The sequence below is a fragment of the Mauremys reevesii genome, linkage group 2, assembly GCF_016161935.1.
Source record: "Mauremys reevesii isolate NIE-2019 linkage group 2, ASM1616193v1, whole genome shotgun sequence".
NCBI classification, from domain to species: Eukaryota; Metazoa; Chordata; order Testudines; family Geoemydidae; genus Mauremys; species Mauremys reevesii.
This window is the reverse complement of record NC_052624.1, coordinates 102,255,780-102,279,676: the sequence shown is the minus strand read 5'-3', so window position 1 is coordinate 102,279,676 and position 23,897 is coordinate 102,255,780. Positions and strand designations below refer to the sequence as shown.

General features: G+C 44.2%; 1 protein-coding gene across 1 annotated transcript in view; it reads right to left on the bottom strand.

The window, feature by feature from the left end:
• ABCA13 (ATP binding cassette subfamily A member 13) overlaps positions 1-23,897 on the bottom strand; it is a 285,211-nt gene that overhangs the window by 115,342 nt on the left and 145,972 nt on the right. Inside the window, exon 42 of the mRNA XM_039526065.1 lies at positions 18,577-18,682. Coding sequence (XP_039381999.1) covers positions 18,577-18,682 — 106 coding nt within the window. The remainder of the gene's footprint in view (positions 1-18,576; positions 18,683-23,897) is intronic.

The window sequence follows — 23,897 nt, the reverse complement described above, 5'->3', positions numbered from 1 at the left end:
CAACTGAAGCTGGACGGCAGGCAAAGAGTGATTCAGCTGTGACTCCATGACCTGATAGAGGGGATTTTTCTTGACTCCAAATGCAGATTGAACTAGCCCATTTTTTTCAACTCAGGCACTGGACGGAGGATTTCCTTTATGTACGTAAGGCACTCAAAGGGCTTAAGATATCATATATTAGGTATTTTAGCACATGGCTTATAAGGACTGAACCTGGGAAACCAAGGTTGTTATCAACATCATCAAATAAGCAAGAGGCTGAAGATTTTGGTGATGTGTAGAATTCAATTCATACAGAAAAAAAGACGGCACCCACAAGACAACAGACAAAACATACAGAGTGCACCAAAACAAGATGGAGTTCACTAGAAAACAACTTGCTGACAACTTTTTCTGGTCAGCAGCCTCTCTAGGCGACCACTTCCTGCTATTCTCAGAGAGCTGGGGAGAAAGGAAGCCCCTTCATTTTATGCCAGACCCTTCTCTGCTTCTGGAAGAACAGCCTTGACTCAGCCCATCAGGCCCATCACTTACTATTCATACGGAGGAATTTATTTTTAGCCCTTTGTTACCATCAAACTTACTAATATGGGGCCTACTTTACACAGCCTACCTCAGTAGGCTACAGGTAGATCTGGGTTCCACTTAACTGAGGCTGCTAGATCTCCAGGGGCGGCTCTAGGCATTTTGCCACCCCAAGCACGGCAGGCAGGCTGCCTTCGGCGGCTTGCCTGCGGAGGGTCTGCTGGTCCTCTGAAGCCGTGGGAGGTCCTCCGAAGCCGCGGGACAGAGGACCCTCGCAGGCATGCCTGCGGGAGGTCCTCCGAAGCCGAGGGACAGAGGACCCTCCGCAGGCAAGCCGCCGAGGGCAGCCTGCCTGCCGCCCTCACGGCGCCGGCAGAGCGACCTCCGCGGCTTGCTACCCCAAGCACGCGCTTGGCGTGCTGGGGCCTGGAGCTGCCCCTGTAGATCCCACCTCCCCCATCAAAAAAGAAAATTGAAGCCTGCCTAACTGCTAATACCCCACTACATATGCATTCTAGGAATATTTAGAAGAAGTACAGCAGGACTTGCATTTAGTTCAATGCTACAGTCTCTGGGCTGGCCAGGCTTAGGATGATTGTAGCAATATACCTAGCCAAAGTGTGATTGGGAGCAAGCGCCTCATGGCCCTCTCACAGATGGATCAACAGCTTGTAGGGGGACAAGCATCTGACCTTTATCAGCTGAAGAGAAGGATGAGGTTGAGCCTTTGAGGGTGGTGAGAAATGTAAAATGAGGATGGATGTACAGACAGCCACCCATGGCCACTTCCCACCCCCACAATAAGAAATGCATTTTTAATGTTTCTATCTGGGATTTTACTACACTCATGACAGATTCGTACCCAAATCACAATTTCTGAATCCAAATTCCATGTTTGGGATTAATGTTCATGTTTGTCTCTGATGGTAAACACATTGTACAGTTCCATATAAAATAGATATTAAATGCTGATTTAAAATACTTTCCTAATACATACTAGGGGGAAAAAGGCTGTGAGAATCACAGCCTCTCCCCAGTTTTGGCTTTTATTTCAATTCCATACACTATACCATGCAATACGTGGAGAAATTTATAGAACAACTCATGATCGATCTGTCAATTTGCAATCAAACAGGGTGCACATTCTTTGTTCTGTTTGCTGGAAAAAAACAGTTAAGTAAGCAATTTTCCAGTTGTCATGCAGCTGTGTTTCAAATGACATGCAGTTGTTACAAACATTTCACCATTGATTCAAAAACACACTACTCCTCTCACACACAGTGATGGCAATGGCCAGAATGTTAACAGCATCAGCTTCCCTTGCCTTTTTGGGAGATTGTTTTGGGACAGTTAACTAGCAAATGGATAATTCATTGTCCCTTGTATTGTATCTTGGGTACTACTGACTACATAATATTTGGAGTCTCAGCTGCTGCTGGATCAGGGAGCTGGCTACATAACCACTGCTGACACACATTAAGCTCTGTGTTATTGATGGAAATATGGGATCACACCCTCAAAGTGACTGGGAGATGCACACACATTTCCATAGGCAGTACAAATAACATCAAAAATAACAAAAAATATCCCCTAGCAATCCTTCTGTATAGGCTACTGAAGCATAATTAACATAGCCAGCCTCACTCTGACTTTCTGTGAAAGTGTAAAATCAGACTGAGGAGGTTTCAACAAGATGCTTTCCAGAGAGTCACTCATGGATGTACCAAGTGAATCCTAAATCTTAACTGAAAAACCCACACACTAAGCATATCAGGACCATACTTCCAAGTGAAGTGTACATGCCTCTCAATTAATTCATTTCAGGATACTTTTTAGACAATATCACTTTGTTATACCATTTAGCTTTGAAATTTTATAAAGAGCTGTGCAAATAAAAAGTTGAAAAGTGAAAGAAGGAACTTATTCAAACACACACATGCATCTGAAAATTTTATTTGGTAAAAAATATTTTCCCCCATGCATTCTGATAATTCACTTGGCTGGATTAACCCAATAGCTGCAAACAGCTACATGGATTTTAATTAACCGAACCTACTGTTTTATTATCTTATAAGGCTCTCTGATGAGTGTGATATATCTAGGTAGGTCAGATAAACAGAGACAGTGATGTGTTGACAGAGACAGAACAGTGCTCACCATGCATTAAATTCTTACTTATGTAGAGGTCCAGCAAAACATTTATGCACTATACAAGTACTGCTTAATCTTTATTTGGAAGGCTCAAACCTCAATTGTGTGGCACATTGCATGATAACAACACATTAACAAAGATAAACACAAGATCACTCCATGAACAGTCAGGAAGAGAACCCAGGATTCTAACATGGTAGACCTAAATCCTATCTAATAGACACACTGCCTTTCAGATTGAGTGTGCTATATTTATTCTCCCTCTAACCACTAAACCACACTCTTTTCTCAGAGCCAGCGATATCAAGCCAGGATTCCTGATTGTCAGTATGTTCTGCCCTAGGAAACAGTTGTGCAACCCAATGGAAAAGTGTGGGTTAAGTCCTCCTCTAGTGCATGAACTAAGTACTGGCTAGCAATTGCTCCAGTAGTGAAGATCCAACCTGCAGGGGGAGAGGTCTGTCAGTTATGCCATATCTACTCTTACTGGTAGATCAGCACTGCTGTGATCGATGCAGCGGTGTCAATTTAGCGGGTCTGGTGACTTAGGTCGGCTTACCGCGGTAGCGTAGACCTCATATTCTAGTGCAAAATTTTAATGATAGTATCAACAACATGAAGCCAAAATAACTTCCCAAATATATGGAATGTGTCATGTCAGATGTGCTGGTCTGCTGATTCCAGAACATCTGTTATCTGGGTATGTATTGCTTTTTTTGGTATCTGTTGGAAGTGGAAGTGAAAGCCTGATGTGGTGCTGAACCATATCATCATGCAGATAAGGAATGCAAGAGACTTTTCCTTTAGCTTTTTATTTCCATGCTTTTCAGGTTTTCTATTGGTGGCCTGTTGCCTGATTGAAACTTAACTGTCACTAAACCAAGTTTGTGTGTGTTTATTCAGTAATTATTCCGACGAAGTGGATATTCACCCACGAAAGCTCATGCTCCAATACGTCTGTTAGTCTATAAGGTGCCACAGGACTCTTTGCTGCTTTTTCAGTAATGTTTGTGAGGCATTTAGATACTACAATGGGGAGCATTACAGAAAGACCTATAAATAAAATAATATAAAGTGGTTTTCCCCTTTCCCCAAATGCAATAAAAGCCTTAGCCGTTATACATGCTAAGCCTCAAATTTAAAAACAAGACTATTTTCTCACAGCCCCCCAAATCTGTAACACTGGTTTGGTTAAAACACAAACAAAAGAAGCATGGTGTCCAAACCGCTTTCTCATTCTCATAATTAAAAAATGAATAACCTAAAAAATGAAGTTACATGATGCTTGCTAGCAAACAATTCAACTCAGACTGGGCATGAGTAATTTTAGCTGAAGTTTTGTTTTATTTCTTTTGAGAAATCTGTAATCATATGAAACCACAGTTTAGAATGGATGTGCCATCAACCCTACCTACAGTCTTGTTATCACAACTCTAAAACATAAACTGTATTTTATATATGGTAGATATTCATTAGATATTTATGCATTCAGAGGCGGCTCTAGGAATTTGGCTGCCCCAAGCACGGCGGCACGCCACAGGGGGCGCGCTGCCGGTCACTGGTCCTGCGGCTCCGGGGGACCTCTTGCAGACGTGCCTGCGGAGGGTGCGCTGGTCCCGCGGCTCCGGTGGAGCGTCCGCAGGCATGCCTGCGGGAGGTCCACCCGAGCCGCAGGACCACCGAACCCTCCACAGTCATGCCTGCGGTAGGTCCGCTGGTCCCACGGCTCCTCTGGACCTCCCGCAGGCATGACTGCGGAAGGTCCGCCAGAGCCGCCTGCCGCCCTGCCGGCAAAATGCCGCCCCAAGCGCGCGCTTGGCGTGCTGGGGTCTGGAGCCGGCCCTGTATGCATTATATGAGATAAAACACCAATGACTCAACATCACAGCTCTTTCATTAGCCATTGTATAAACCTTTTCTGGAGTAAAAGTTCTTTTAATTAGCACTTTGCATTCTTAGTAGTATTTTTCCTACTGTACAAGAAAACATAACAATACTTGAACTTTAAAAATGCCTGAATAATTTAATGCATCTGAATTTCTTGGGGCAGCTACATAAACAATGATGTCAAGTACATACTTAATGTTTTAAAGTGCATGTGTGTGTGTGTGCATATATATAAATGTAAATTGAGCTTGCAAAATAAAGCAAAGTTAGGAAATGCCAGAATTAATTTTCTGTAGACAGGCTGGAAGATGGCAAGCAGTCAGTGAATTAGCAACCATTCAGGATTTCTTTTTTATCCTCTCCGATCAGTGTGTGACATTCCTCCCACCCCATTCTTTATGTATACCATCCAAACCCTGTAATGGAATATTTAAAGAAAAAAAACTTAATGGGCTTTTCAACTGCATTCATTGCTGTAGTATTCAAAATGCCCCACTAACATTAATTATTATTTTTATTTCTTGTATTAAAGTAGCAGAAATTATCTTCACAACACCACTGTGAGGTGAGGTGGCTTTATCTCCATTTTACATGGGGAACTGAGGCACAGAGAGTTAAGACCAAAATTTATATCAAATGAAATCTTGTACCAAAAAGATTTTTTCTTCATCTAGGTTTACAAAGACCATACCCTGTAATGTGCCATGTGTCCTATGGCAGCAATTTCTTTCAACGTTACCTATGTCATGTTTACAAAATTTCAATTTTTTTATTTTTGTGGCAATTAAAAAGAAATCTTAATGTAGCCTTAGTAGCTACAGCATAGAAATGTCACATGTGTGTTTCCCTTTCATGAAGGTATATTACATTTAGTTTGTAAATTAGATTACCTTACATACATCGTAAAAAACGGCTACTCACTTCTCATCACTGTTGTTCTTCGAGATGTGTTGCTCATATCCATTCCAATTAGGTGTGTGTGTGCCACGTGAACAGTCGGCGGAAAGTTTTTCCCCTAGCAGCACCCATCAGGTCGACTGTGGAGCCCCCTGGAGTGGTGCCTTCATGGTGCTCAATATATGACCCTGCCGACCCGGTGCCATCTCAGTTCCTTCTTGCCGGCTACTCCAACAGAGAGGAAGGCGGGAGGGTTTGGAATGGACATGAGCAATACATCTCGAAGAACAACAATTACAGCAACCGCTGTTTTCTTCTTTCCGTGATTGCTCGTATTGATTGCAATTAGGTGACTCCCAAGCCTTACCCAGGTGGTGGGGCTGGAGTTAAGGAAATGCTGATTGTAGCACCACTCCACCAAAAGCTGCATCATCTCTGGCGTGCCAGACGATGACGTAGTGAGAGGTGAAAGTATGTACCGAGGACCAAGTTGCTGCCCTTCAGATTTCTTGGATCGGGACCAGGGCCAGGAACACCGCTGATAGGGCCTGAGCTGTTGTGGAGTGTGTCATAAGTGCCGGGGCTGATGTTCTGGCCAGTTCATAGCATGTGCGGATGCAGGATGTGATCCAGGAAGATATTGTTTGAGAAGAGACGAGGAGGCCTTTCATCCAGTCTGCCACTGCTACCAATGGCTGGTTCAATTTTCTGAATGGCTTAGTGCGCTCGATGTAGAAAGCTAGTGCTCTTCAAACATCGAGGAAGGGTAGCCACTGCTCCCAGGTACTGGCATGAGGCTTAGGGTAAAAGACGGGTAGGAAAACGCTCTGGCTGGTGTGGAAGTGCAACACGACTTTGGGGAGAAAGGCCAGGTGTGGCCTGAGTTGCAACTTATCCTTGTGGAAAACCATGTAAGGCAGTTCCGAAGTGAGGGCCTTTAGCTCAGACACCCTTCTCACAGATGTAATGGCGACCAGGAAAGCTGTCTTCCAAGACAAATACAGGAGGGAGCAAGTCACCATTGGTTTGAATGGAGGCCCCATGAGCCTAGAAAGGACCAGGTTAAGGTCCCACATAGGGACAAGCTGCTGGATCTGAGGATGTAGGCGGTCCAAACCTTTGAGGAAGTGACCAACCATAGGGTTGGCAAAGACCGATCAACCAGACACACCCGGGTGGAAAGCCAAGATTGCAGTGAGGTGTTCCCTTATGGAGAATGCTGCCAGGCATTGCTGTTTCAGGTGTAGGAGGTACTCTAAGATGAGGGGTACCGAGGCCTGAAGGGGGTGTGTGCAACGCTGGTCACACCAACACAAGAATCTTTTCCACTTTGCCAGATATGTAGCTCTAGTAGAGGGCTTCCTGCTGCCGAGGAGGACCTCCCTTACTTGTTCTGAGCACAGAGGTTCCATGGGGTTCAGCCATGAAGCTTCCAAGCTGTGAGGTGGAAGGACCATAGGTAAGGATGACAGAGGCAACTGCAGTCCTGAGGAAGTAAGTTGGGGAGGAGAGGCAACGTGACCGGTGTGTCTACTGACAGCTCCAGTAGCGTGGTGTACCAGTGCTGGCAAGGCCACACTGGAGCTATCAGAATTACCTTTGCCCCATTCCTGCGGACCTTGAGCAGGACCTTGTGCATGAGAGGGTATGGGGAAAAGGCAGAAACACATCTGTGAGGGAGCCTGGGCTGTGACCCTGGAAGGAGCAGAACATTGGGCATTTCCTGTTGTGTCAGGTAGCAAACGGGTCCACCTGGGGAAATCCCCACCTTTGGAAGATGGTGTGTAGGACATCCAGTTGGATGGACCACTTGTGAGTGTGGAAGGACCTGCTGAGGCAGTCCGCCAGTGTTTTCTGAACTCCTGGTAGAAGGAAGCTTCCAGGTGAATGGAGTTGGCTAAGCAGAACTCCCACAACCAGAGGGCCTCCTGGCATAGCGGGGAGGAACAGGCTCCCCCTGGCTTGTGGATGTAAAACATGGCGGCAGTGTTATCCATTAGAACTGCTACACTGTCCTTGCAGTCGGGCCTGGAAGGCCTGGCAAGCAAGGCGCACCGCCCTTACCTTCCTGATGTTGATATGGAGGGAGAGCTCATTCTGTGACCACAGGCCCTGTGTCTGGAGGTCACTCAGATGCACCCCGCCATCCCATAGCCAACGCGTCCATAATCGGGGACAAGGAAGGTTGGGGGTTGTGGAAGGGGACTCCTCCTCCTCCTCCGCACACTGCTTGGGGGTCGAGCCACCAGTGAATGGACATGAGGACCTGTTCCAGCACTTTGACCACTGAATTCAAGCTGTTGCACCCCAGGCGGCAGGCTAAGGCGAGCCACATCTGCAGTGGTCTGAGCCGGAGCCTGGCATGCTGGGTCACGTAAGTGCAAAAAGCCATGTGGCCAAGGAGACTCAGGCACTCCCTTGCTGTTGAGGTTAGGAATTGCTGGAGGCTTTGAATGATGTCTGTGATGGCTTGGAATCGGGACTCCAGTAGAAGGACCTGCGCCTGGACTGAGTCTAACACTGCCCCAATGAATTCAATTCTCTGGGTCGGTTCCAGGGTTGACTTCCCCAAGTTGAGGAGGAGACCCAGTGCACCAGTGCTCAAACGTGCACCTGACCAAGCGGAGTTGGGACTGCACCTGTGCCCTGGTGTGGCCCCTGAGCAGCCAGTCATTGAGGTAGGGGCACACCTGTACCTGCTGTCAATGGAGGAAAGCAGCTACAACCAACATGCACTTGGGGAACACTCGGGGGGCTATTGAGAGGCCGAATGGTAGGGCAGTGAATTGGTAATGTTCATGGTTGACCATGAAGTGCAGGAAGTGCGTGTGCACTGGACGAATCACTATGTGGAAGTATGCGTCCTTTATGTTGAGGGCAACATGTCTCCCGGATCTAGGGAGGGGATAATAGTGCCTAGAGAGACCATGCAGAACTTCAACAACTTTACCATGGATTTGTTGAGTCCATGTGGGTCTAGGATGGGTCTGAGACCCTCCTTGGCCTTGAGGATTAAGAAGTATCGGCAGTAGAATCCCTTGCCCCTTAGCTCCTGAGGAACCTCCACCACCGCTCCTATAGCGAGGAGCGCCTGCACCTCCTGTATACAGAGTTGCTAGTGAGAGGGGTCCCTGAAGAGGGACAGGGAAGAGGGGTGGGAGGGAGGGTAGGAGCAGAAGTGGAGAGAGTATATCGCTTCCACCATGCGGAGGACCCAGCGGTCCGAGGTTATTTGGGACCATGCACAGTAGAAGTGGGACAAATTATTCAAAAACAGCGGAGAAGGATCCGGGGATGAGTCTGGTGTGCCGTCCTTGGGCATCCCTTCAAAAGGTCTGCTTGGAACCCGACAATGGTTTGGTCGGGCCCTGGCCTTGTCTGGAAGCGGGGTTAGAAGGCTTCCTTCTGCCGTTCATGCCCCTTCGTCTGTAAAAGTCCTGCCTCCGCCGAGGAGGGTAGAAGTGCTGCTGCAGTTGTTGAGGCCTGAAGTGTTTCCGTTGGGTTGCCAGGGTATACATACCCAAGGATTTCATAGTAGCCCTTGAGTCTTTTAGACTATGCAGCCGAGAGTCAGTCTGCTCCACAAACAGGCCTGCCCCATCAAAGACAGGTCCTGCGCTGTCTGCTGAACCTCGGGCGGTAGTCCCGAGGCTTGCCACCATGAGGTTGTCTCATGGCAATACCTGAGGACAAAGTGTGCACCTCCAAGTCCATAGCATCCAGTGAGGCCTGTAAAGAGGTCCATCCCACCGCCTTGCCCTCCTCTACTATGGCCCCAAACTCCTCCCTGGACTCAGTTGACACAAGCGTCTTGAACTTGAACATCAAGTTCCAGGAGTTGAAGTTATATCAGCTCAGAATTGCCTGCTGGTTTGCAATCCTGAGCTGGAGCCCCCCCGTAGAGTACACTTTACAGCCAAACAAGTCCAGGCACTTGGACTCCTTGGACATGAGCACTGGGGCCTGCTGTCCCTGCCTCTCTTTCTCATTTCTTACCAAAGAGCAGTGCTGCAGGTTCGTAAAGAGGTATTCGTACCCCTTTGAGGGCACAAAGTACTTCCCCTCAACGCCCTTGGCTGTGGGAGGGATGGAGGCCGGAGTCTACCAGATAGTCTTGGCATTGGCCTGTATAGTTTTTATGAGGGGCAGAGCTACCCTTGAAGGACCTTCTGGGGCCAGAATATCTACCACTGGGTCCTCTGACTCCACAACCTCCTCGGCCTGCAAACCCATGTTACATGCTACCCTGAGAAGAAGGTCCTGGTGGGCGCAGCTGTCTATAGGAGGTGGTCCAGAGATGAAAGTGCCTGTGATGGCCTCTTCTGGGGAGGAGGATGAAGAGGCCAATGGAGGAAGCAGGTCCTCTCATCCCTCCTGCTCATCAGGAGTGTCACAACCTGCTTCACTGGTAGCCCCCGACTCAGGAACCGGAGTTGGAGTCAGTTCCAAGGGGGGCAGAGGCATGGCACCTCCTCAGCACCTCTAGGGGTGGGCCGACTGCCTAAGGCCTCCTGCACCCTCAGTTCAGAGGTGGCCGATCGGGAGCCTTTAGACTGGGCATCCTGTGCCCACGGGGTCCAGAATGGCCATTATGCTGGTTCCTGCTATGGCCTTGTCCCCACCTTAGAGCATCCACAGCCTGACCGGTGCTGGTCCTGCTCTGAGTACCTAGATCCCGCCTCTGAGTCTGAGGACCAGGATCGGGATCATGAGGGCCAGGGCAGTGCTGAGCAGAGATGAGCCAGTGAGTGGTGCCGTGAGGCTGGAAAGCAGTGCTACGATCTAAAGCGGTACCATGACCTGAATCTATGCAGGGTTGTCCAGGACCTGCTCTGCAAAGGGGACCGATGTGTGGATCAGCAGCACAATTGGGAGAGCTGGCATGACCTGGAGCAGTGCCGCAAGTCCGACCGGTGCCAGGACTCGATCAGCAGTGCCGACAGCCAGATTATCATTGGTTTGCCTCGAGACAGTACCATGCACTGTGGTACCGGAGGCTTGGTGCGAATTGTAGGCGACCTTGGCGCCGTCATAGCGATGAGGTCCCTTGTGGCTGCAAAGGTGTCTGGAGTGAATGGTAGCTCTACGTCCTTGATGATGTGGGCCGGGGAGTCCAACAGCACCGGAGTCGATGGTCCCCCTTGTCGGACCAAAGTCAATGGTGCTGCCTCCGCAGGCTTCGGCACTGGTTGTTCCTCATGAAGATATGCCCCGTTGGCCAGCTCCAGAGGGATGGGCCTCTGGGATGGAGAGCCATTCCTCCCTTGTGTCCAGTGCCGCTTCTGCGCCGGAGAGTGGGAGCAGTGCTGGGTCAATCCTGCAGGTTTCAGTGCCATAGGTCTCTGCTAGAGTCTGTCCACCATGCCACTTCCACTACTGCCACCACCAAAGAACTCAGTGCCGGGTCCTGCCGCACCAAAGGAGGCTGAGGTCTAAGAGCCGCCTCCATAAGGAGCTGCTTAACGTGAAAGTCTTGCTCCTTTTTGGTTCTAGGATGAAACCCTTTGCAAATCCTGCACCTATCAGCTTGGTGAGCCTCCCCCAGAACTTTTGACAAGCATTGTGGGGGTCACCTGTTGGCATGGGCTTGTAGAAGGACTTTCAGGGCTTGACCCCCTGGGATTTGGGTATGAACGCCCTCCCAAGAAAAAGCGGTCAGGATGAACCCCCCAGCCCAACTGCTACAAACTACTACTAAAATAAAGTACAAGAAACTAAATAAAAGGTATAAGCACAATGAGAAACAAGAGCTAGGAAAATGTGGAGAACTTGCTGAGTAAGACGCCACAGTTCCAACGACCGTCACGGGCAGTAAGAAGGAACTGAGGAGGCACCGGTCGGCAGGGTCATATATTGAGCGCCAGGAAGGTGCCACTACAGGGGGCTCCACAGCCAACCCGACGGGTGCTGCTAGGGGAAAAACTTTCTGAGGACTATGTATGCGGCGCACACACACACCTAATTGGAATCGATATGCGCAATGACTCAAAGAAGAACTTATAATTTACATGAAGAGTAAATACAGAGCCTTTGATATTGATGTTTTATAATGTTCATGTAAAATACTGTAAACTGTTTACCAAGGACTGCCTTGATTTCCAAACATCATTCTATTTCACAGTACATTAGGCTTTATTACACCGTTTTTCCCCCTTCACCATATTTTCATTTTCTTCAATAAAGTAAACTAAATTTAAAATATGGAACAATCATTTATTTCTCTAAACTGATGGATATCTCTCATAAAGATTTTGAGCAGCCATGTCAATCTCTGAGTCATATACAGTAGGATTGCATATTTGCTCATCATTACTCAAGGGAACACAGGGAATATTTAACCCAAGAAAAAGACAGCAAAATGAAATTCATTGAGTCGGGGAAGGAGCATCTCAAAAGGTGACAATTTTTGGCTGTTGAGACTCAGCTTTAAGATTAAATACATAGCTTAACACACACTAAAATGAGTATCTGGTGCTTTGTTTCACTGACCTAAACTTCCAAAAACTAACTGAATTATGGGGAAAAAATTCACCACAAATAGGAAAGCTTAATGTGCTGATTTTGGAAAATTCACATTAATGAATGAGAAAATGAAGATCTAAACCAAAGAAGGAATATCAAGAGGCAAGGGATCAGATAGGTGATGAGGGCAAAAATAGATAATGTTACTGAGCAGGTACCATAACAAAATCACCAGTTTTACCACTACAATCTATCGTTTTTGCCCCTGGATTTTCACCTCACTCTTTCAGTACACTGAGGTAAAGGGATAACCTCAAACTGTACATATGCTTAGTTGGGCCTGTCCTGTAGCCGTCCCGCTCTGTCAATCTATTTCCTCACTTCCCCAGGTGGGTATTGTAGTTTTAAGAATGCTTGGTAGAGACCTTGTAGGTGTTTGTCTCTGTCTGAAGAATTGGAGCAAATGCAGTTGTATCTTAGGGCTTGGCTGTAGACAATGGAGGCATGTAGGTAAGTATAAGAGTCAGTAGGTTTCCGGCATAGGGTGGTGTTTATGTGACCATCACTTATTTGCACTGTAGTGTCCAAGAAGTGGAGCTCTTGTGTGGATTGGTCCAGGTTGAGGCTGATGGTGTAGCAAGCTATTTGGACAAGTGGAGGTGGTTCTTGTTGTGGTTATTAGTCTGAGGAGGTCAACAAAGCTTCTGGCTTATTTCCAGGATGATTCTATGCTAGGATGGAGGCAGCATGATTAGTGCTTGGCATGGGTCATCCCTGAAGGACATATAGAGCTGTTCATTATAGAAGTTTATATTATCCTTTTAAATCTAAGACTGTAACTGATTTTTGTGTGTTTCCTGTTTGAACCTTTTAAATAACCTTTTATTTTTCCTAGTTAATAAACCTTTAGTTAGTTTATTACAGGATTGGCTATAAGTGTTGTCTTGGTTTGAGATCTGAGAACAACTGACCTGGGATAAGTGACTGGTCCTTTGGGACTGGAAGTAACCTGAATACTATTGTGCGTTTTGGTGTAAGGGACCATATATCACTAAGTCCAGCTTGCCTGGATGGCAAGTTAGACTCGAATGCCCAAGGGGAATGTCTATGACACCATGGTGAGACTGTCATAGTGTTTTAAGAGTCCACACTTGTTACTGGGTTGGTGAAGTCTAACTATAGAACATACAATCGGATTGGGGTTTCTGTCCTGCTTTTTGACAGTCTGCCCTGAGGTTGGCACTCACAATCATGAGCCACTCCAGACAGTATGACATGGCCACCCATTTAACAAAGTCATATTTGGAAAGCAGCGCCTACTGGTTCATAATGTGCATCTGCAGGGAAGAAAAGGTATAAATCTTTTCCCCCGTAAAGTCCAACCTCTTGGACTCTTTGTCCTTTGGGGTGGACATATACCTGCCTTGCCATGCCCTGTCATTTGCTGCAGTTACCAGCCGAGAGTTAGGGGACAAGTGGGTACAGAAACCCTCAAAACCCTGAATGAAGTGCCCCTTCTTTGAATGCTTTACCATAAGAGACAATGAAGCTGGAGTATTCCAGAGGTCCTTTGCAGGCTCCAAGAAAGCCTCATTTATTGGGATGGCTCCTCTCCCCAGAGCTGATAATTGGAGAATATCTAGCAGTTTGTGTGTATTCTCCTGCAGGAATTCTGCCTGGATGCTCAAGGTAGTGGCCATTCATCTTAGGAAGTCCTGATACGCTTTAAAGTCCTTAGGCATGAAGAAGAAGATTCCAGCACAGTAGAGTCATCCAGAGAGGACGAAAAGATGGTTTGGTTGGCTGTGCCGACAGTGGTCCTGTCCTTGCACCACAGGATCTGCTCAGAATAACCCTAGCAGTCGGGAGTGACCAGGCGCAGCAGTCACTATGAGATGGGGTGGTTTGAGAGCAGGAGCCACCATTAGGACTTTCCTCCTGGAGCAGGTCAAAGAGTGCGACCCTGGGGACTGAAGAGTGTCTCAAGGAGGCCACTGGGCACCGGAGTAATGACATTGGTGGCCAGCATGCCCTGGCCAAGAGTCCCCGTCCCGACTGCAGGACAGATGTGATCTCGGTACCAATGGTGATCCGAGGAAGATCTCAAGGGCCTATTGGGTGACGATGAAAGTGAGATGACTCTGAACTGGATATTCAGGAGTCCCTGAGGTTCTCTGGTGATAACAGAGGAAATAGCCCCAATGGGGAAAAGAGTCAAAGTTGTCTGAAGCCCAACATGGGAGCAGCATTGATCCCAAAGAGGAATGGGGGATCAGCATAGGCAATAGCAAATGAGATACATTCTCATCCAGTACCAGGAGAGGTACTATTATCAAAGCTAAGGGTGGTACCAAACTCTACGAAGGGATCTGCCACACCATGCCAACACAAATTCTTTTTTCCAGTAAGATTTTGAGACATAGTATTGAAAGATTTATTAAAATCCATCATCCATCTTTTTAAACAAAACTCTCCAGGGAACAGAATGCAGAGTTCCACTTAAAAACCAGTGGCACAACATGTCCCCAAATATATTACATCTACTGCCCTCCCGCCATCCACTATTTCTGGAATTCTATCAAAATGTAGAAATTGCCAACAGGGATTCAAAAAGGTTAAGGCCACAAAATCATTTAGTCTGAACTCATATCACAGGCCAATATATTTAACTGAGGTACCCTTATATTGAGCCCAATAACTTACATTTAGCTAATGTAAATTTTTCACAAAGGCATCTCGTACTGATATGAAGACCTCAAGAGAGGGAGGATCAACCAGTTCCCTTGGTGGTTTGCTCCAGTGGTTAATAACACTCACTGTTAAAAACACACACCTTATTCCCAATTTAATTTCCAGCCATTGGTTCTTGTTATGCATTTCTCTGCTAGATTAATGAGACCCTGAGTATCCTATATTTGTGTCTGAGTAGAATTACTTACCCACTGAAATTTACACCACCTCATTTTTTTGATAAGCTAAGCAGATTGAGCTATTTACAATGCTCAGGGCAAGGCATTTTCTCCAGTCATCAATCATTCCTTGGAATCATTTCTGCACCCGCTCCAATTTTTCAACATTATTTTTAAAATGTGGATGCCAAAACTTGATACAGTATTCCAGTCTTGGTCTCCTCAGTTCTCTATACATGAGCGAAATCACCTCCATACTCCTAACTCACTACCCCCCTATTTACACGTCCAAGGATCATATTAGCCCGTTTTGTGATAACATCACAATGGGAGCTCATGTTCCATTACTGGTCTACTAGGACCTGTTTTCAAAGTCACCGCTTTCTAGGAAACTATCCCTCATTCCGTAGGTTTGACCTGTGTTCCAAAACATAGAACTTTGCATTTAGCTTTATTAAAAACACATCTTGTGTGAATGGGCCCAGTTTACCAAGCAATCCAGATCATACTGAGGATGCCTGTCCTCATCATTATTTACCATTCTAACAACCTTTTTCTCATCTGCAATTTTATCAGGATTTTATATTTACTCCCAGATCATTGATGACTGTATTGAATACTGTTGGGCCCAGCATTGGTCCCTGTGGATCCTCACTACAAACATCCACATTTAATGAGGATTCCTGTTGATGACTATTTTTGAGATCTGTCAATTAGCCAGTTCTTAGTACATTTAACATGTACCTTATTGATACGGTATAGTGCTAGTTTTTTTAATTAGAGTCAGAGCAGTGGTCCACCTAGTCCGGTATCTGCTTCCAACAGTGGCTAATACCTGCTGCTTCAGAGAAAGGTACAAGAAAGCCTAAAGTAGCAGTGATGGCATAATCTGTCCCCAGGAAAAGTTTCCTTGTGGCCCCAATGGTAGGAGATTGGCTTGTACCCAGAAGCATGAGGATTATCCATTCAATTTTTTAAAAAAACATTCACTATTATTTATTCAAATAACAAGAAATCCATGTTTATACCTACTTCTTTTTCAATGCTGCAAAGCTTTTGGCTTCAGTGATCTATTGCCACACTGAGTATCACAGGTTAATCATATGTTGTGTGGAAAAGTATGTCCTTTTATTAGTTTTACATTTTCCACCTTTCAGTTTCATTGAATATAACTTTGATACGTCAGCCCCTGACTGTACTTTATCTTTATATTCAGAAAAGATTAGATCCAGGGTAAGTACCTTGCCAACATCCCCTGTAGTGAAAAGTGATGCAGATTATTCATTTAGCTCCTCAGCAAAATATTCATATTCCTTAATTGCTTCTTTCCTCCCTCGTGGTCCAGTTTTATAAGCAAACGTCACAGATAACTGTATAGTCATTCCATGATGTTAAAAATTCTATCTACTCTTCCCAGAAAGCAAAGAGCTATATAATAATCTAATCTTTATTGAAAATAATTTAACGGGGACCAGCAGAGTTTCTGCAAAGTAATAAATATTAGCAACTGGAAATGACAAGTAAATGTGTATAGACTCCAAAATTCAACTACATTAAAAGCGTTAAAACAAACATTTGGTAAACAAGTTGTTGCTTTGATTTCATGTTGATGTTTATGGTTCCAACCCCAATTCAGCAGTCCATCCCTCTTCATCAGTGCACTTAAGCATGTGCTTAGCTTTAGGCATGTGATTACGTCCCTTTGCCTTCAATGGGGCACAAGCACATGGTTAAAGTTAAGTGCATCTTTAAGGACTTTGCTGAATTGAGGTCCTGTGTGTTTCTTGCAACTGCTCATTGGCCAAATCCTGTCATTCTGGGATCTTAACATTTTGGGTTTTTGCCTTTTGTTTTTTATAAATCTTTTGCAGTACCTGTTCCAACATCAGCACTGTTTCACCCACCCACCCACCGACCCACACACACACCCTACATGCTCTCACATGGCCAGACTCTGATACCCTTATACGCACTGAGTAATACCCATCAGAACGTGTCCCAGAATGATTTGACCTTCTCTCCTTGAAGAACAAAATAGTTTCTTTGGAAAGACAGATCAAATTAGGACCAAATGTCAGCCCACAGTCCAGATCAAATCATGTGGCTTTATTATGAACCTGAATTGGACAAATGGATCAATTCCAATAAAATAGTTTTAATCTGTGGAAAACACTCTGAAATGCAACAACATGAGAAGGTACCTCCAGCTTCAACAACTGCTTCAGGACATTCAAGACCACAGCTGACTATTGCTAGGCATGAGGAGAGGAATAGGTAGCCCCCCTACACAGATTTGACCCTTACAGATTCATGCTAACCCTAAAGCTACTGGCATGGACCCTAACATATCCAACTTCCTCAGATTGGTGTGGCCATGTAGGATAGATAATTCCATTACGGGCAGACCAATTGCAGGGGTCCAAGAGATTGACTCCAGTGATGTTCTCCAGCACGCATCATCACAACAGCTCTCTAACCCAAATTCTCTTTAGTGGTATTATTCTTAATAATCCAGCCATTTGCTTTTGGGCCTTTCTAAAATCCATTGAACTGCTCTGAGAAAGAAAAAGTTTGCGACTATCTTTGAGTCTGCTTTCAGAGACAAAAGCATACAGGTCAAGCTATTGCCCATGGAGTATTCTGGTTAACTAACAGAGATGGATAGCTTTCATGAGCAATTTCCCAAGCCCTTATCCCTACACTTCACAACTGTGCTTAATGATGAATGACAGTCATCAGCCTTGAATGACAATTTCTCCTCCATCTTCCTTCCCATAGAAATGACATTATCACCATATTTTCTTACTATAATTTATCAGCCTCAGAAATATGGAATTAATTACCAATTCTTTAATTATATGCCAAATACCAAATGAAGACACATCCTGGAAGGTTAGCTGGTCATTATAGCTTAAGTTATTAAATACAATATAATTCAAATATTGATTGCCATAGAAACTGCAATTCTTAGACCCTAATGAAAATGCAACATAGAGAGGACAAACAAATCTAACTGCACTGTGCTATCTAATTGGAGTCTTCCAGTAATACAGAATTGTATGTCAGTTATAAAATAAAGGGTTACCCCAAACTGTATCTTTTAATCGAGCAACTGTTTTCATCTCTCATGGAGTTTTTGTTGTTGTTCTCATTTTATTTTATTTTTTTCAGAGGAACTCTTGTCACATCCATTCCCCATACACATCTCCACCACCATATGTATTGACAAGAAAAGTAGTAGGCAGGAGTAGTTAATTAACTAATGTACAAGTCACCACAGGGGATCGAGAGAGATTTTGAAAAGCACTCAATGTCCCATTGAAATCAGTGATAGAACTCCCAAAGATTTCAATGGGAGTGGAGCTAAGCCAGCACTGAATGGTTTGAAAATCCCAACCCACAGTTGCCTGTACTTGGTGAGTGATGGTGTCAATTAGGCAACAGTTCTCTTTGGCACAGGTGCTATGTCATAGTGACAGCCTTGACTGGAGTTTATTGTGACAGAGGGCACAGAGCTTGGCTCAAAATCCCCCTAGTCAGAGTGAGCAGCATGAAGTATATCATCTGAGGAGGACTGTTTGGTTACTTCACATGCATGGGAAAGTGCACTACCAGAGCACTGTGGGGACACATGGCAACATTCCCACATGCTGCCTAACCTAGGAAAGTTTTAGCCTGTTTAGCTGCAAGTCTCTTACTTGTATGAATGCAGTTGCTTTCAAGGAAAACTTAATTTTCTACTTACAGTTTTGGTAGGTTGATTCATGGCTGTTAATGTAGGGGAGCCCCAACTCCTCTGCCAGGGGAACTTGTGGCATTTGCTCTGTGTCCTGCAACAGCTTCAAAAATACCTTTGTGAAATAGAAAGAGAAATGAGACCTATTTCCCATAACTGGCTTTCACCCTTCATCACCTAGGGCGTCAGACCAGGATGCACCACCCCACTCCACTCTGCTGGAACATTCCTATAAATTACTGATCCAGTGTAATTACTTTGGGCAAGATCTTTCCCTCCAGTGGAGAGGAGTAAACATTCCATGGATTCAGAACTACCTATATGGAGAGCACACTGCTCTTTGGTCCTCTCTGCCCTCTAATTGCATGGCTGTTTCAACAACCCTGCTGTCATTGGCTGTGTCTCCCAGGTGCAGAGTCGTAGGACACATGGAGTCCAGAGTTAATGCACACTAGAAGCAGCACTAACTCCCCATTGGCATTCTAAGCTGAACTCCGTGGGCTCAGCAGGGGAGAATGCCGCAGACAGTAGCCAGTTCCCCGCCCTATCTCCTTACACTCCAGGACCAACCCACAAAATTCTACAGAGTGCTGAAGCCTTGGCACTCTAGCAAAAGACCTTCCACGGGGCTATGGGAAGTAGCTGGGAAATCTCCCCAACTCCACCCTCCCCCTGACTAGATCAGCTCGGGTAGGCCCTCTCCACTCATGGAAGTGGGAGGGATGATTTAGCCCTTTGAGAGCAGGGAATTCTGCTGAAATAAAGTTAAAATAATGTACATTTTGTAGCAAAATCAGTTGCCATCTGCACACAAACACCATGAACAATTAATCAGATTTTAAAAAAGATCGGAGGGTCTTGTTTGAGGATTGTTAGCGTATTTTAATAAAAGTGCCAGGCAATTTCCATCAGTGCATCTGAAGGGTAGAAGCCTCTAAAGAAGAGCTGGAGAGAAGCTAATGGAAGTTCTTTTTTTTTTAAATAACAGTAATATTTTCCATGGGTTTAATAACCTAAAGGTATGTCTGCACGACAGTTAGCACCTGCGGCTGGTCTGTGGAGCTCAGGCTGCAGGGCTGTTTAATTGCAGTGTAGACTTCCAGTCTTGGGGTGGAGCCCAGGCTCTAAGATCCTGTGAGATGGGAGGTTTACACTGCAATTAAATAGCCCCACAGCCCAAGCCAGCTGGTTCAGGCCAGCTATGGGTGTTTAGTTTTGGTGCAGACATACCCTAAGAGGCATATGTAAATGTTACACACGGTGTGTCCATTAGATTTGCCTGAGACCTACTATATAGGGCTTGAACCTGCTTCTACACTTTAAGACCACTGAAGTCAACAGGAATTTCAGAGTTAGAATACTGGGGGTTAGAAGTGCTGGAAAATCATAGTAGATTATTAGTAGTGACTTAAGAAGTGTTAAGGCATTCACTCACGTCTCACTGTAAGCCTGATAAATAAATAAATAAAAACTCAAAAACTTCCTTACAAGTACATGTTCCCTCTGTAAATTCACGTTTTCTCCCTAGGCCACAAATATTTTTGTTTGGGGGGGGTTGGTGGAGGATTTTAGATTAACCAGAAAAGAAACCTAAGTACATCCACTGCTGGGGTAAGCAGGCCCACTTTCAATTTTGTCAACAGTGAATTTGGCCCAAGATATACTTGAGATAGGAGACGCTGAAAAATTAGCTCTTTTCTGAAGTATTTTTCCCCCCAGAGCCATCTGTAACAACCCAGCATGGCCTAGAAACTCCAAATTTGTGTCTAGAAATTTCAGATTTTGCTTCCAGTGTAAGCTTCCATATCAATTCAGCAGAGCATATGCCTCTCATGAGCACCTTTAAACAGAGCTCTCACTAAAATTATAAGCAACTTTGACTCTATCTTGCTGAAACCTCCTGTTTGGGAGTGCACATCAAATCCAGATTATAACAATGTTAAAAAACTTTCATGGCCATATTTAATTGCTCCCACAAAGGAATCCAATATTGGCTATAACAAAAGCACACAGTAGCTAAGGAGTCCACCATACAATGGATAATAAAAGCCAAATCAAATTGAAATACATTAGCTTTGAGGAAAGGCAGTTTCTTGCTCTACTGAGGTCTGCTAGCTACAAGGATTATGTTTTGTTTAGTCAATATAATTGCTGTTTAATAGTGATGATGGACTGCCTAGCTACATGGCAACTTTAAGTGAACTGTTTTGGCCATCAAGGACAGAGGAAGTTAAGTGTCTCATGCTGTTTCTGTATTACAGCCTAGAGAGGAACACCGACTGTCCAAACTCATATCTTGATTGACTCCTGTGGGACGGTTTGATGATGTCACCAGTTTCCAAGATTGCAAAGCCAGAAACTCATAACTAAAAACCAAAGCAAATACCTCTCTCTAATTAAGTACTTCAGTCACCCACCACAGTATCTGAACACGTCACAAGCATTAATGAATTTTATCTTCAAGACCCCTGAGAGTCAGGAGCATATCACTGTCCCTACTGTACAGATGGAAACTAAACCACACAGATTGTAATTTGTCCAATGTCCCAAGGAAAGTCTGTGACAGACCTGGGAACAGAACTGAAATACTACTGCCAGTGCTAGCATCATCTCTGAAGTAGAAGGGGAGATTTCAGGAAAGAGGTGCATGGACCCCTTTGCCATCCCAGTGCAGATCTGTGCCTTTAGGTGATGGGAGAAAGGGAAGCTCCCTTAATGAGGGGATGAGAGAAGAAAATAGAAGCAGATGGTGGAGGATGAGGGAGAGAGTGAAGAGAATGACAACAAGTTGTAGACTGTCCTTGCAACCAAAGTATCAAGGTACTATTTCCGCAGCATTTTAGGGTCTTTCAGTCCCACTTAACTCAATTTCCACTGTAAAAACAAAACTGCTATGTCCTGGATATGATCATTTAATTTTTGTATTATAAAATGGTTGCTGGTCAAGAACCTGTTGATGAAAGGGCAGCAAAGATCCTGGGAGATAACATGATGGAAACAGAGTCAATATAGTCCAGGAAATATAGAACAAGAACAGAAGAGAAGGTAGAAAAAATAATCAATACATATAGCCAAAATAGTAGGGAAACAGTGCTTAAAGGTTAATCACATTTTCCCTACTATAATCTGTTGTTCTTGTACTAGGAATCATTGAAGTTCCCACAAACATATGAGTGAGTTGGGAAGAATGTTACATATTTTGCTTGTTTACCTTTAAAAAAAATACAGTTAGCCCTCAATCAAAACTCCAGATCTGAAAATCTTCATCTTTAATGATATTCAAATCCAGATTTGGGAATGTTTGAATCCTATATGGCTCTCTATATCTGTATTTTTTAATGATACCTGGGAAGTATCAGGTCACATATTCATGTGACAATTCTGATTTTTAAGTACTTTAATATCATCAAAATCTTTACTCCTCCTACTATTTTATCTTAAACATATTACAGTTTGTCAGAACTATAGATGCAATTATCCTCTTTTTGCATTTTTGTGTTATTTTTATCCTTTCTTCAGACAGTGAATGCTCCTATAGCTGCAGCTGGAACCAATGGCAAACATCCCATAGATTTAAATGGTTGAGGAGTATGCTCATAGCCATTAACTGTATTTCTTGTGTCAACAGGGAAACTAATGCACAAGAGATCTAGGTTTAGCAAACAGCAGGAACACACTTATTTAGCTGTAACATTCAGGACTCGTCTATATGGCCCACAGTTTGAGCTACAAGTGTGTGAATAGCTGGACTATATTAATGCAAAATAGGAACCTTTTAGTTCATGCCTGCAACATCCACAAAGGGGAGTTACAGCACAGCACTTGAGTGTGAATTGCTAGTCACACCCCTGAATTCCGAACAGTGGCAAGGTATAGAGACAGCCTCAGAAGAAGAGAGACACTGCACAGATCACAGCTTCCAAAAGAAATTTCCTGCACTTTCAAAGAGCCAAAGGCAGGTAAACAACAAAGTCACTGGTAGATTCAGGCCACAAGGGACCCGCTTGTGATCATGTAGGCTGACCTCCCACATAACAAAGAGCGTAGTACTTCCCTAAAATAATTCCTGTTTGAACTAGAGCATATCTTTTAGACACGGATCAATGAGAGGTCATGATGGAAGGCAGACAGCCCAAATAGTACACAAAACAGACTCACGCTACATTAGTGTTAGTGGAACTGACTGGAACATTTTTGATTAAATGTTTTGTTTCATTGAAACATGCTGTTTTGTTGAAGGTGAAACATTTGATGGAGCTGTATCTATTTTAACAAAATGTTGCCAGGAAGATGTTTGTGATCCAGCATGGACTTTCTGGTCATTTCAAGAGAGAAAGATCTGAACAGAAAACCTTTCCAATCTGGAAATGGACATTTCATCACAACTCCATTTTGCAAGAACATTCCGATGCAGAACAAACACAAACGTCAAAACCTCAAAAGTTGACATGAAATGGATTTGTTATCCTCTAGCCAGCTCTAAGTGTTATGTAGTGATTTTAATAAATCATGGTCATGATTCTCCCCCAATTCCAACTCTTGGCTTATTGCTTATATTTATATTATATTATTCCTATTTCAACAAGGAGAAAACAGTTAAAATCAAATGTAGCTAAGATGATAAGAATGGGTTTGACATGACAGTGATATGTTTTCCACTCGCAAGATGCTTCCTAGACATAAGTGGCAATATGGTCTCCCTTAAAGAGTTAAGTTTTTGAAAGGGTTCAAGTGTTCCACACAAATAGACTGAAAAACAGCAAGGGGGCAAGGCTCTGCACAAACAATAACTTGATACATTTTTCCTTTAAAGTCAGACTTCTTTGTTTCCAGATTGAATTATTTGAATAGACTCAATAGAACTATTATGTGCTATCCATTTACTTGCCAGAGGAAAAAGGCTTTTGATAAGAAAATGGAGAATGAAGGTAACGATAGCTAATGATGACTGTGCAGAGATGACAGAAATCACCACAAATTAACATGTTAGTCTTCCAGGTACTGCATGATGTTTCAATATCTGTTGCCATTTAGGAAAGCTTATTTTCTTTTCTGCAGAAAACAACCAAGGACATATACCTTTAAACTGAATGATCCAGAGAAATATGCTGATGCATGTTACATGTATGCTATGATTGGTTTCTGTAGGGCTATCATTTCCCTTTATGTAAAAGTCCTATAGTATTCAAGAGGGATGAAACCAATCATACAGAGAATAATCTAACCACCTATAAAATATAATAGATTATATCCTTTCCATACAAAGTTTAAACCACCCTGTATAATTTCAAAGAGAATGTCAACCTTTCATAGGTTTTTTTGACTTACCC